At 67.0% G+C, this 12,336-nt stretch overlaps 2 protein-coding genes across 3 annotated transcripts; both read left to right on the top strand.

Moving 5' to 3' along the window:
- Positions 1–3,713: 3,713 nt before the first annotated feature.
- On the top strand, positions 3,714–4,417 carry ID1 (inhibitor of DNA binding 1, HLH protein). The gene is given in 3 exon segments (XM_040609808.1): positions 3,714–4,036; positions 4,038–4,079; positions 4,260–4,417. Coding segments are annotated over 3 exon segments (363 nt in total). The 5' UTR covers positions 3,714–3,757; the 3' UTR covers positions 4,302–4,417.
- Positions 4,418–4,507: 90 nt separating this feature from the next.
- On the top strand, positions 4,508–11,964 carry LOC121095256 (bactericidal permeability-increasing protein-like). 2 transcript variants are annotated; one of them, XM_040609807.1, is made up of 15 exons: positions 7,721–7,877; positions 8,066–8,180; positions 8,271–8,399; positions 8,475–8,630; positions 8,761–8,824; positions 8,946–9,006; positions 9,212–9,303; positions 9,404–9,592; positions 9,715–9,774; positions 10,310–10,477; positions 10,895–10,962; positions 11,237–11,279; positions 11,513–11,576; positions 11,659–11,735; positions 11,818–11,964. In XM_040609807.1, exons 1-15 carry the CDS (start codon positions 7,721–7,723, stop codon positions 11,857–11,859), a joined length of 1,485 nt encoding a protein of 494 aa, XP_040465741.1. In that variant the 3' UTR covers positions 11,860–11,964. The 2 variants fall into 2 exon arrangements, with proteins under 2 accessions (XP_040465740.1, XP_040465741.1); XM_040609806.1 differs by lacking the exons at positions 11,237–11,279; positions 11,513–11,576; positions 11,659–11,735; positions 11,818–11,964 and adding exons at positions 4,508–5,598; positions 6,532–6,675 and having other exon boundaries at positions 7,737–7,877; positions 10,895–11,065.
- Positions 11,965–12,336: the final 372 nt, after the last annotated feature.

Raw genomic sequence — 12,336 nt, 5'->3', positions numbered from 1 at the left:
GGGATGGTGGTTTCATGCGTGGGGAGTGCTGGTGCCTGGGGTGGGGGACACACACCGGGGCTGCTTGTCCCCAGAGCCCTGCAGAGCCTCCTCGGCGGTGGAACCATCCCACTGGAGCGCAGCTGGTGGGATGGGTGCTGGGTGCTGCCATCCCTGGTGCAGCACGTTCTGTCCCACCGTGTGGGGCTGGGGATGCCCAGCTGTGGTGGGGTGCTGGCAGCGAGAGCCGGGGGCCTGACGGGTGGTGGGTGCCGGTGGTGGGTGCCGGCAGTGGCGCCCGGCCGGCAGCTGCGAGCAGAGAGAGGAAGCAGCCGAGAGCAGCCCCAGCCCCAGCCGGCCGGTGAGGAGGGGCAGGAAGCTGGAATAAATCCCAGGAAGAGCTGCCTGGCTCCAGCTGGTCTGGGCTGCAGCGGATGGAGCTGGGAACGGGAAGGGAGAAGGCGGGAGAGGAACGCGCAGAGGCTTTCTCGGGCCTCAGCCCTGCTCCAGCTGTGCCGGCAGCCCCAGCTCACATCTGCAGCCCCGGCTCAACACCGTCCTGCGGGCACAGGGGGCTGGAGGCTCCGCACAGCCCCAGGGCTGATCCACAGTGTGGGGTGAGGGGACCTGGATGGAGCCCAACCCCAGCCCGGGTTTGGGGGTGCGGTTCACTGGGCAGGGGGCTAGCCTGACCCATGGTGTCCACTCTGCCTTCCCTCCGGCTCGCAGCCCTGCAGACCCCCACATGCCAGAGTGCTGGGCTGGGTGCTGCCCAGGCTGGGGTGCTGGCTGGCCCCTGTCCCCACTGTCACCGCGCACAGGCAGCCCCTGTGGCCCCTCGCCGGCCTGGCGCGGCCATGCCCTGTGTGGTCCCGGCGGGGCGGGGGGCGGCTGGGGGCTTTGATGTGCTCGGCTGCCAGGCAACCTCTGCTCCGTGCAAAGCAGCCGCCCCCCCAGCTGGGCTGAGCCCAGCCAGCGCCATATGGCCGAGGCCACTGTTCCCACTCCACGCGCCCCGTTCCCAGAATTGACATGGAAATGAAGCTATCTGTCCTGCCGGACAACAAGCGTGCCGGGACCCCATGCCCAGCTGCAGCCAGGGCAGCGTCCTGGTGCCACACTGGCAGCCCCAACCACAGCACCCCATCCCTGTCCCCGGCACCCCATCCCTGTCCTCAGCAACCCATCCCTGTCCCCGGCACCCCAACACACAGAGTGCCGGGGCAAGAGCATCTCACAGCCACAAGCCAGGGCCACCAGCAGCCAGGGCAGCTGTGCCACGTGTGCTGTGACACCCGCCACGGCAGCAAAGCCCATCGTGGTCCCCACGCCACCCGGGGTGGCCGGTGCTGGGGGCTGCGGGCAGGGCGCCTGCTGGGGCGCGGGGGCCATGGTGCATTGTTGGCGGCGCAGCTGGCGGCAGCGGCCGGCACTGAAAGGCATTCCTGCGCACAATGTCCTCGGCCTCCCCGCCACGGCCCGGCCGCCACCGCCAGATGGGGGCTAATTAGCAGCTTTGAGAGCCGCGGTGGGAACTGGGCAGCACCAGGCCCTCAGCCGAGCCCTGAATGGAGGGGGCGACCCCAGTGCTGTGCCCACCCTGGGAACTGCCGCTGCACCAGGATGAGGGACACAGGGAGGAGGGACGGAGGGAGTGACAGAGAGATGCAGCTCTCCCCAGGCGGGCTGGCAGGGTTAAAGTCCATCCATGCTGTCCAGGCTTGCTGCCCCCACCCTGAGGAGGAGGAAGAGGAGGGGTGGTCTCAGCTCCCTGCATGCCTGGGGAGGCTGTAGCTGCTCTGAGCATGGCCAGGCACAGGGGGTCTGGCCCCCAGCCCACCCCCACACAGGGTAGGGCAGTGTCATCCTCTGCACCCACACTGGGGCTCTCTGCACCCACCCCAGGGCCAGCCTGCATGACATGCTCTCTGGTTAGCAAGGGCACAAGGTGTCCGGGCTGTCCCCATGCCCGTGCCTCCATGAGGGTGCTATCACAGCACTGCCACTGCAGCTGTGCAGCCCACCCTGGCAGCCCAGTCCACTGGTGGGTGGGGGGCAGCTGAGCACAGCTCGGGATGGGATGCACTGGGACCGAGCTGTCAGTGTGCCCTGGCCCTGCACTGGCTTTGTTTGCAGCCGGGTCCAGTGCAGCTTCCTGCTGCTGCCAACAATGCAGCAGCGCAGCCGGGCCCACAGCACAGCCTCACGGGGTACATGGAGGACAGCAGGGGCTGCTCCAGCACCAAGCACATGCATTGGTGGGCAGGGTGGTGTGTGTGTGTGTGTGCCTGAGAATGTATAGGTACATATGCATGTATGTATCTGTGTGTGCATTCATCCATGCATGCCCCTGTGTGTGCATGCATCTTTGTGTGTGAATGTGTGTACATGTATCTGTGTGTGTATGTATGTGCATGCATCTCTGTGCATGTGTGTGTGTGTGCATCTGTGTGTGTGCATGTACTTATGAACATGGTTCTACATGTGTGTGCATCCACAGGTTTGTGTATGGGTGTGAATCTCCCTGTGCATGTATGTGTACACCCATACATCTCTGTGTGTGTGCATGTGTGTGCGCATGCTTCCATGTGTGTACACACATCAGGAGTGGGGTGCACGGACTCAGGCCTCAGCCTTTCCTGCACGCCCCCTGCCCGTGTTGGGCTGGGCCAGGGGGACCCCGTCCGAGCTGCCCTGTACAGCTACAGGACCCCCTCCCATTCAGCCCCCGCGGCAGGACCATGCTGGCAGCCGACTGCCCCGCCGCGTCCTCCCGGGGGCTGCACCCACCCCCTCCTGGTGCACCCAGGCCCGACGACCCCCCCTGCCCAGCAGCTCCGCAGAGGCTCCAGCCCCGGGACTGGAGTGCGAGCGGGGCCGCCCTGCGGCGGGGGAGGGACACGGACCGGGGCGGGGGGTGCGGGGTACGGACTGGCCCTGGCGGCGATGACCGTACCGCCGCGTCCCCGTGGGCGTCCTGGTGTCCCCACGGGGGTGCCGGTAGCCCCGTGTCCCCGTGGGTGTCCCAGTGCCCCCGTGGGGATGCCGAACCTCCCCGTGTCCCTGTGGAGTGCCGGTGTCCCCGTGGGGATGCCGATGCCCTCCGTGGGGGTGCCAGTGCCCCTGGGCCGGGCCGCAGGTGCCCCCCCCGCCCCGCCCCCGTCGCCATGGGCACCGCCCGCCAGGCGCCGCGCTGACAGCGCGCGGGGTTTTATGAATGGGTGACGTCACGGCCCTGGCGTCTAACGGTCTGAGCCGCCCGGGAAGCGGGGGGGGCGGCGGGGGGCCGGGGAGCTCAGGAGGGATGGGCGGCCGGAGGGGCACGGGGAGGCCTGGGGGGGGGGAGTGGGGGAGGAAAAGGGGCAAGCGGGGCTGTGGGGAGCCCCGGGGGCGGAGGGGAAGCGGGGGCTGCGGGGCGCCCGCCGCCGGGAGCCCGCGGGGCAGTTACCTACGTTAACGGCGGGGAAGGCGTCAGGGCGGGCGGTGCCCGCCAGCGCTCCACGCCCCGGTAGCCCCCGCAGCCCCTGTGCCCCCGGCGCCCCAGCCCCCCGGCACCCTCTCCCCGCCACTGCCCCTTTAAGGCGCTGCCCTTCAGGGCCGCATGAATGGGGTGGGCGGGGACGCTCCCGCCCCCGTGCAGCCGCGATTGGCCACAATGCTCCCATGGCCCCGCCCCCCCGCCGGCTGCGCTCTATAATTGGCGCGGCGGGGCGCGCTTTCGGCTGTCCGCCCGCAGGGTCCCGCCGCCGCCGTCCCTCGCGCCCCGCCGCCCCTCGCCATGAAGGTTGTCGCCGCCGCCCCCTCGCCGCTGCCTGCGGGCGCCGGTGGCGCGCTGAAGGCGGTGCGGCCCGGGGAGGCCGCCCGCTGCGGGCCGGGCCTGGGGGTGTCCCCGGGGGCGGCGGAGCAGGCGGCCGCCGCGCTGCTGTACGACATGAAGGGCTGTTACTCGCGCCTGCGGGCGCTGGTGCCGACGTTGCCGCGGCACCGGCGGGTCTCCAAGGTGGAGCTGCTGCAGCACGTTATCGACTACATCTGGGATCTGCAGCTGGCGCTGCAGCGAGGGCCCCCCCCGCCCCGCCGCCGGCGGGGACCCCCCCGAGGTGAGTGCGGAACCGCCGGCACCGGCCCGGCTCCGCTCTCCCGCCGGGCTGCACCGGCCCGGGCGGCTTCTCGGACCTCCCGGCTCTCACCGCACCGGCTCTTTCCCGGGGGCGGCCATTCCCCTTCCCCTTTCCATCTCGGGACCCCCTGACCGGCCGTTTCGCCCCCTTTTCCCGCAGGCTCCGTGCATGCCAGCCGCAGACCGGATCCTGTGCCGCTGAGATGCGCCACGGACACCCCGGGACCCCGGCCCCAGCGCCGCGGCTCGCCGGGACCCCTGGCGGGGCTGCTCGGGGGGTCACCCCGCAGCCTGGGCAGGGGGTGCTGCCCGGCGGCCGCGGGACGTATCCTTCTCAGATTGCTGAGAGCATTCCCCGTATTGTATATTACAATGATGCTGGAGAATATTGTTCTACAATAGCTGGAGTTTTGTTATTAAACAAGCCCTGATGACCAGGCATGCCTCTGCTTTCTGCACCCCCTCCCCCCACCCCGGGGCTTCAGGGGGGTCTGCGGCTCGGGGATGTGCCCCCAGGGAGCGTGAAGCTGGAGGGGAGCCTGTCCAGACCAATATGAACTGGGGTGGGTGGCAGTGCTATGGGATGGGGGTCTCCCATGGGCTGGTCCTGGTTCTCACCAGTTGCTGCTGGGGGCTGTGGGTGGCCTGTCCCTCTCCCAGACAGGGCTGTGTCCTCACAGCGTGTCTGGGGCCAGGCAGATGGGGGAAGGTGGTTTGCATCCCGGTTTCTGCCGTGGGAAGGTGCAGTAGCACTGGGATGCATCTCTCCTGGGCAGGCACCTTGATAGGACAATGACACAGCGGGGGCAGTGCTGGGTGCCAGGTGAGGGGTCCTTGTCTGCCTGGGCAGTACTGAGGTTGCAGACTGGGCCTGCCCTTGCCCCTTTTCCCAGCAGGGCCGCCCACAGCATTCCCGTGTCCCTGTTGTGTCACAGCTGAGGCCAGGGTGCAGGTGGCTGCAGTGTGTGAGGCTGGCAGGGGACAGTCCCATAGCAGGGCCCTGAGGGAGCGTGGGTGCGAGCCCTGGGCTGCTGCTGCCCCTGTGGTTCCAGCTTGCCTTGGTGCAACTTTCTGGGAGAAGGAAATTGCATCAGGGGTTGTGCAACCCCACGGGCTGGGGTGCCCTGGGCTGCCCAGTGACTCACTAGTGCCTCAGGGACATGTTGCCTCCTGCAGCAGATGTGGATGGACCTTCCTATGGGCCTGGCAGGGTAAAATAGGGGTGTCTGAGGGGGCTTCTGCTACCCCAGCCATCACCTGGGCAGCAGGTCAGCTTGGGGCTGCCCTAGTGAGACCCTCCCTGTCCTCCAGGGCCCTGCAGCTGTGGGGGGTGTCTGGGGCTGGAAGGGGTTGACTGGCCATGGCTGCAGGTGTGTGCATGTGTGTGCCTCTGCATGAGCATTTGTGTGTGTTTGCATGTTCACAGGCTCCGTGTGCCCCAGTGTGTGTGTCTGTGCCTACTCGTGGCTACCCAGCCCGGCAGATCTGCTGGCAGGAGGGTGAGCAGGGGCAGGTGACTCGGGGAACCAGGACACTGCCTGGCCTGGCCAACTTTGTCCTGGCTATGACACAGCAGTGGGGGACGTGGATGACCTGTCCATCAGCCCTGGTGTCCCGTCCATCATTGGATGGGTGCCCTCCACCAGCTCCCTGATGTCCCCTCCACGGGATTCCCACTATCATCCCCACTAGTGTCCACTCCATCGCTCCCCAGGTGTCCCCGGGTCCCCTCCATCGCCCCGGTGCTGCAGCAGCCCCCGCCTCCCTCCCGGTCCCGGCGCGCGGTGCTGCCGGGGCAGTGGGTCCCTCTCCCGGTGCCCGCCCGCACTGCACGGCCCGGGCCGCCCCCGAGGAGCCCGGAGGAACCCGGGGCTGGGAGAACCGGGGCCTGGGGGCTCTGCTCGGGTCGGGGGCGGTGTGGGGCGTGCTGGGGCTCTTCCCCGCGGCGCAGCAGTCGCATCCATGCCGTGCCCCGCGGTGCCATCTTTGCCTGTCACTTGCCAGCAGGCGCGGAAGCTCTGTCTGGAGCCGTGGGGAGGGGGGCTCCCTGCCCCCGACCTCCTGCCCAAGCCCCATATGCCCTTTGCTGAGCCCTCGTGATGCAGCCCCAGCCATCATCGCCCTCCCTGGGGTACAGGGACATGGCATGGCACTGCCACAGGACTGCTGGGACCGTTGGGACAGCCAGCAAGCAGGCGATGGGGCTGCGTGGAGCCGGCCCATGCCCGGGAGCAGGGCTGGCGGGGCTGAGCTGCCTGCCGCGGGCTGGGATGCTGGGTGCTGTCACACCGGGATGTGCTGAAGAGCCCCAGGGAGGGCCCAGCCCTGTGGGCACCTGTGCCCCAACCGGTCCCTCATTGTTTTCATGGGACCTGATTCATCCCGGAAGGGATTAGGGACCAAGGAACTGGGTGACGTTCTGTTCCAACCAGCCTGGCCACCCCAGGATGGACATCAGCGTCAGAGCCGGACCCTGCAGCTTGCTGCCACGTACAGCCCTGGGGACATGGCAGAGCTGGGAGCCGCGGTGGGACCTGCGGTCCCCATGGCACGGGGCGCTACACCCGCGTGCCACGGTGAGTGTTGGTGCGGGGTGGGGGCACCTGGCGATAGAGGGGCCATGGGGGACGCAGGGCTCGGAGCCAGGCTCAGCGCTGGCCTTTAGGATGCTGCCAGGGGCTGTGGCTATCACTGTGGTGATGGTGGGTGGCACTGGGGGTCCCAGGCAAGTGGGCAGCTGCTCCTGAGGGGTCTGTAAGGTGCATTACACAGAGCTGTGGTCCCCCTGGTGAGGTCGGCCATGGGTGCTACACTCCTCCATGGTGCTGGGATGGGGCCCTGGCCCCCACAGGGGGATCCCTGGGTCCCTAGGCTGGATCCAGGCGGGTGGCCGGACCCCTGGCAGCCATAGCCCATGGGACCCTCTGGCCGGAGGGGCTCACTGCTGCTGCCAACAGCTGGTTTGGGAGCATGGGCAGATATTCCCCTGCGGCTGGGGCTTTTCACAAGGGACTGTAGTTCTGCTCTCGCTCTTACTGTCCTGACCTTCCCATCATGCGATGGCCCTGGGGGCTGCCACCATGTGCCGGCCACCCTGACCCCCACTGAGGTTTGAGTGCCCCAATGCAGGGTCCCCAGAGCTCTTCCTGAAGTGGGAACAGCCACCGCTCCCCAGTGCAAGCAGGTCAAGCCCTGTCCCCCCAGGGCAGCCCCCCTGCCCTGGAACTGACTCGCTGCGTCCCCCCACTCCTTCATTGTCACCAGGCCCAGCCAGGTCTCTGTGGGTCCCCACATGCTGGCCACATGTCCCCATGGGGAGCCCTGGCTGGTGCCCCCAGCTCCTGCGCACCCCAGGGTGGGGGCTCAGCAGTGGCGCGGTGTGGGACCCTGCCTTCCTCGGCTCCCACGACACGGGCGCGAGTGGGGAACAACGGAGAAACTGGCTTCCCCTTTGAGTCATGTGTTGGGCAAGGCTGGGCTTTTGGTGGCCAGAGTGCCGCGGTGTCCCCTACCCGTGCGCAGGAGTCTGATGTCACCCTCAGCTCCCTGTCCCTGATATAAGTCCTGGCCAGGCTGGTGCATGGGCATAGGGTCTCTGCGTCAGCCGGGCATCCCGCAGCCATGTCCTCTGCTCCAGCCTTCAGGACCTGGCACCGTCTCCGAGGCACACCAGTTGTGGCATGGCTCTGCCTCCTGCTCCTGCTGTCCGCCTTCACGCCCACCACCAGCACCAACCCTGGCATCAAGGCCCGGCTGACCCGGAGGGCGCTGGAGTTTGGTGGGTCTATGCCCCTGATCGGGCAAGGGGTTGGGGGGGACCAGTGGGACATCCCCAGGGATGATGCCCAGATCACTGAGTATGGGGGATGGAGGGGTTGTCCTGGGTCCAGCTCCTTGCCCCCCACAGCATCCCGGGTACCCCAGCCCCTTTCTTGATCAGAGCCCCAAATCCCCTCTCTGCCCCAGGCTGGCAGTTTGGGCTGGAGATGCTCCAGTCATTGCTGCAGAAGGAGCACGAGCTGAATCTGAGGGGCAACTATGACAGCCCGCTCCTAGGGACACTCACGTACACCGTGCCCCGGTAAGAGCCACTAGTGGCATCCATGTTCTCATCCCCCTCCCAACCATGTCCTGGGCACAGTGGCGAGCCCAGGCTGCCCATTTTGTGCAGGATCCACATCCGTGAGCTGCAGATAAACGATTCCACCGTGGACTTTGTGGAGGATGTGGGGGTGAGGCTGAAGGTGCAGCATGCCCGCATCCGGCTCAGTGCTGACTGGGGAGCCCAGCTGGGCGCCATGTGAGTCCTCATCCTCCTAGGGCACAGGGACGGGGACCTGGGTGGCTTCACCGTGCTCACCCACTCTGTCCTCAGCCATGACAGGGGCTCCATCGAGCTCCGTATAGGTGACCTGGCCGCGGTGGTGGTGCTGGGGGTGAGCGTGGACAGCAGCGGCCGCCCCGTGGTGTGGAACACCGGCTGTGATGCCCGCAGCACTGACCTGCACGTGGAATTTCACTATGGACACAGGTGATGCTGGGACCCCTGCTCCCCTCCTGTCCCCACCACACGGGGACTCCCCAGTGCCCCCAGCTGGGGCGGTGGGCTGGAGGAGGCTGGGATGCTGTGGGTGATCTGAGGACTCTGCTCTGCCCTGCAGCTGGCTCTACAACCTGCTGGCACCGCTGCTCCAGAGACCCCTGCAGCAGGAGCTGAACAAGCGGGTGGGTGCTCATCCCCCGTGCCATGGGGTGTCGGTGTCCCCATGTGTCCCCCCCGGTGAGCTCAGTGAGTGGCTTGGGGACCCCCATCTGTGGGCTCACTGACTCCTTGCTCTGCTTCCAGCTCTGTGTTGAGCTTCACAGGGGCATCCGCAAGCTGGAGGCTGTCCTGAAGCACATGAGAGGTGGGTGAGGGGACCCTGGGGAGCGGGCGCAGGGCAGTAGGGTGCTGGGCACAGCGGTCTGGGGGTGTGTGGGGGGCTGGTGCCCAGCAGGGTCTGCAGGACCCCACTGTGGGGCCAAATTCCTTCAGTCCCCATGTTAGCAGAGCTGGGGCTGTGGGAGGGGCTGGTGGTCTGACTCCCCCCAACTGCCCCTGTGTCCCTGCAGTGTCCACCCAGCTGGACTCCTTTGCCGCCATTGACCACTCCCTGCTGGGGCAGCCGGCCATCACCACAGAGCATGGGGACGTCGCCCTCAAGGTAACGCCATCCCGGGTGTCCCTAGGCTGGCACTGGGAACTGGGCGTGGGGGAGCAGGGCTGAGCCTCACGTCCATCCATCCATGGTTCTGTCTGTGCAGGGGGAGTTCTTCAGGGTGGGCAAATACCAGCCGAGACCCTCCTCAGCGCTGCCTGTAGCGCTGCCCATGGCCCTGCCTGCGGTGCCTGAGCCCATGCTGCTGCTGGCCGTCACCGAATTTGTCGCCAACTCGGCCGCCTTCGTGTACTTCACAGCCGGGGCCCTGCGTAGGAACATCTCTAGTGACATGGTAGGGATGGCTCTGCCTGCGGCCACAGGGCAGAGCTGCCCCCACCAGTGTCCCACCAGGGTGTCCCCATGCCCGCCCATGCCTTGTGGCCCCAGCACCCTGACCTTTCTGCTGCCCTCCAGCTCCCGCGACGGTTCCCGCTCCAGCTGAAGACCAAAAGCATGGGAGTCTTCTCCCCACAGGTGGGTGCAGGTGGGATGGGACACAGGGAGAAGGGGATGTGGAGTAGGACAGGATGCAGGTGGGATGGGATATAGGATGGGTTGCAGGAGGGACAGAACATGGGATGGGATGCAGGAGAGCTGGGACACAGGTGGGATGGGACATGCAATGGCATAGAGGTGGAACAGGATGCAAGAAGGAGAGGAGATGGGATGCAGGATTGGTGGGACATGAGATGGGATGTGGGCAGGATGGGCGCAGGAGGGATGAGCTGCAGGAGAGATGGGACACAGGATGTGAGCAAGACAGGCAGGTTGAGATACAGGATGGGGTGCAGTCAGGATGGGACACAGGCAAGACAGGACACGGGCAAGTGGAGCACAGGCAGGGCAGGACTCATTGCCCACCCTGCCTGCACCCAGCCCAGCACGGAGCAGTGATGGGGCACACGGGCCCCAGGGTGGTGGTGGTGACCAGCCAGGAGCCTGGGTGGGTGCCCGCAGTGCTGGCAGTGCCAGTGTGGCTCTGTGCCAACCCAGCCCTGGTGCCCCCCAGCTGCAGGAGCGCTACCCAGACCAGCCCATGGAGCTGCACCTCTCGGCCCGCCGGCAGCCCCTGCTCTCCTGCCGCCCCGACGCTCTGCACGGGGCCCTCTTCGGCTCTGCTGAGGCCTTCGTGGTGCTGCCCAACGCCACCCGTGTCCCCGTTTTTCTGCTGAACATCGTGAGTGCTGGTGCTGCTGCGGCACGGGGAGCTGGAGCCTGGCCCCAAACGGCTTAGCCAGGGCTGACCTACTGGCACTCCTGCCTGAGGCCATGCTGGGTGATACTGGGCAATGCTGGGCGATACTGGGCAATGATGTTGCAATGTTGAGTGATACTGGGTGATGCTGGGTGATTTTGGGCAGTACTGGGCAGTGCTGGGTGATGCTGTTGAAATACTGGATGATACAGGACGATACTGGGCAATGCTGCTAGGCGATGCTGGGCAACACTGTGGGGCAATGCCAAGTGATACTGGGAAATGCTGGGGTGATGCTCTGTGATACTGGAGTTATGCAGGTTGATGCTGGAGTGATACTGGGGTGATGCTGGGTTGCAGGCAGTGCCCTGGTCTTTCCAGCATCTCTTGTTGCTGCAGGATGCCAATGTGACAGGGAAGCCGACCATCACCGGGAACAGGCTCGGGGGCACCGTGAGCCTGACGGGGTGAGTCCCCAGTCCTGTGCTGGGTCCGGCCTCCCCTGGGACATTTGTGGGGAGCTCCTGTCATTCTCCACCTTTGGCCATCTGCCTTCCCTTGTCCTGTACCGCCTGCTTGGACCCCATCCGGCCCCTGGCTCTCGTCTATGCCTGCGGCCCTGGCACTGGTACCCCAGCTGGGTCCTCAGCTGGACCCATGCTGCCAGGTTCCCATCCCTGCCCTGGGAGGGGACAGTCCCCTGTCCCCATGCTTGGCTCTCACACTGCTCTCATCCTCCAGGCTCAGCGTAGCACAGGTGACATCGCACGTGGGCCCAGTGGAGGTGAGCAGCCATGGCAGGGACATGATGGGACAGCTGAGGGGAGCCTTGGACATCACCCTGGGATCAGGGGTTAGGGAGGGTCCCGGGGGCGCTGTGGCTCCCGTGCAAGGCCAGCACTGCTGGGTGCTTGCACAGGCAGCGGGGCGCAGCTCTGGCAGGGGAGCTGAGCCCTGCCTGCACCGTGTCCCCTCTGCCTGTCCCGTGCCGGGCTCAGGGGGCTGCCTGTCCCACAGGTGAAGAAGCTGGAGACCCTGCTGAAGTTTGGGCTGTGGCTTTTTGGGGTGCCCTGGGCAAACAGTGAGTGCTGTCCCCATGCTGTCCCTGTACCCCCCTCTGGCTTCCCTGGGGCCACCCCCTCATGACTCTGCTTTCCCCGCAGAGCGTCTCCGAGCCGGCGTCCCCCTGCCTGCCCCCCACGGCCTCAGCCTGCTCAACCCCCGGCTCTCGCTGCAGGAGGTGAGTGCTGCTGCTGCCTCCTCGCCCCAGTGCCCCCCCCCCCGTTCCCCACGTCCCCCCCTCTCACCCCGACTCGCCGCAGGGCTTCGTGCTCCTCGCCACGGACCTGCAGTATGAGCGGTGAGACCAGCTGCCCCGTGGGAACGCGCCAGCCTCCTGCAAGCCGTGTCCCTGTCACCGCTGCCATCCCACTGGCAGCCAGGGCAGAGCCGATGCCATCGTGGCCCCGTGGCCAGCAGAGCCACCCGGCCGCGGGCCCCCCGCCCCCCGCTTGCTGGGGGTTCCTCGGCAGGGATTAAAGCTGGGAGCATGGCTCAGCCGGCTGTGGGGTTGTGGTGTCTCGGGGGGGGCCCGCAGCCAGGTCCCCCGCGTCCTCTGTGCTGGAGCATCGCCATGTCCCTGCTGCTTGGGGCTCCAGCTATGCCGGGTGAGGGGTCCTGTCCCTTGGGGGTCCTGCAGCACCACCATGTGCAGAGGGGTGGGGGGCTGGGGGCACAGGGTGGTGGGAGACTGGGGTCCTGGGGAGACCCACAGCCCTCACGCCCGTGCTGGCCACGCAGACGCCCTCTGCCCCCCCTCCCCCAGCAGCTGCCGCAGCTCT

The sequence above is a fragment of the Falco naumanni genome, chromosome 10 (assembly GCF_017639655.2).
Source record: "Falco naumanni isolate bFalNau1 chromosome 10, bFalNau1.pat, whole genome shotgun sequence".
Taxonomy (NCBI): Eukaryota; Metazoa; Chordata; class Aves; order Falconiformes; family Falconidae; genus Falco; species Falco naumanni.
The sequence above is the reverse complement of the archived record's forward strand: the minus strand, read 5'-3'. Positions and strand labels throughout refer to the sequence as shown.

Coding starts and splice junctions, on each gene's coding strand:
- LOC121095256 (XM_040609806.1), top strand. CDS start 5,460: ATGGCTGCAGGTGTGTGCATGTGTGTGCCTCTGCATGAGCATTTGTGT. Junction 7,878..8,065: donor CCGGAGGGCGCTGGAGTTTG/GTGGGTCTATGC, acceptor TCTCTGCCCCAG/GCTGGCAGTTTGGGCTGGAG. Junction 9,007..9,211: donor TGTCCTGAAGCACATGAGAG/GTGGGTGAGGGG, acceptor GTGTCCCTGCAG/TGTCCACCCAGCTGGACTCC.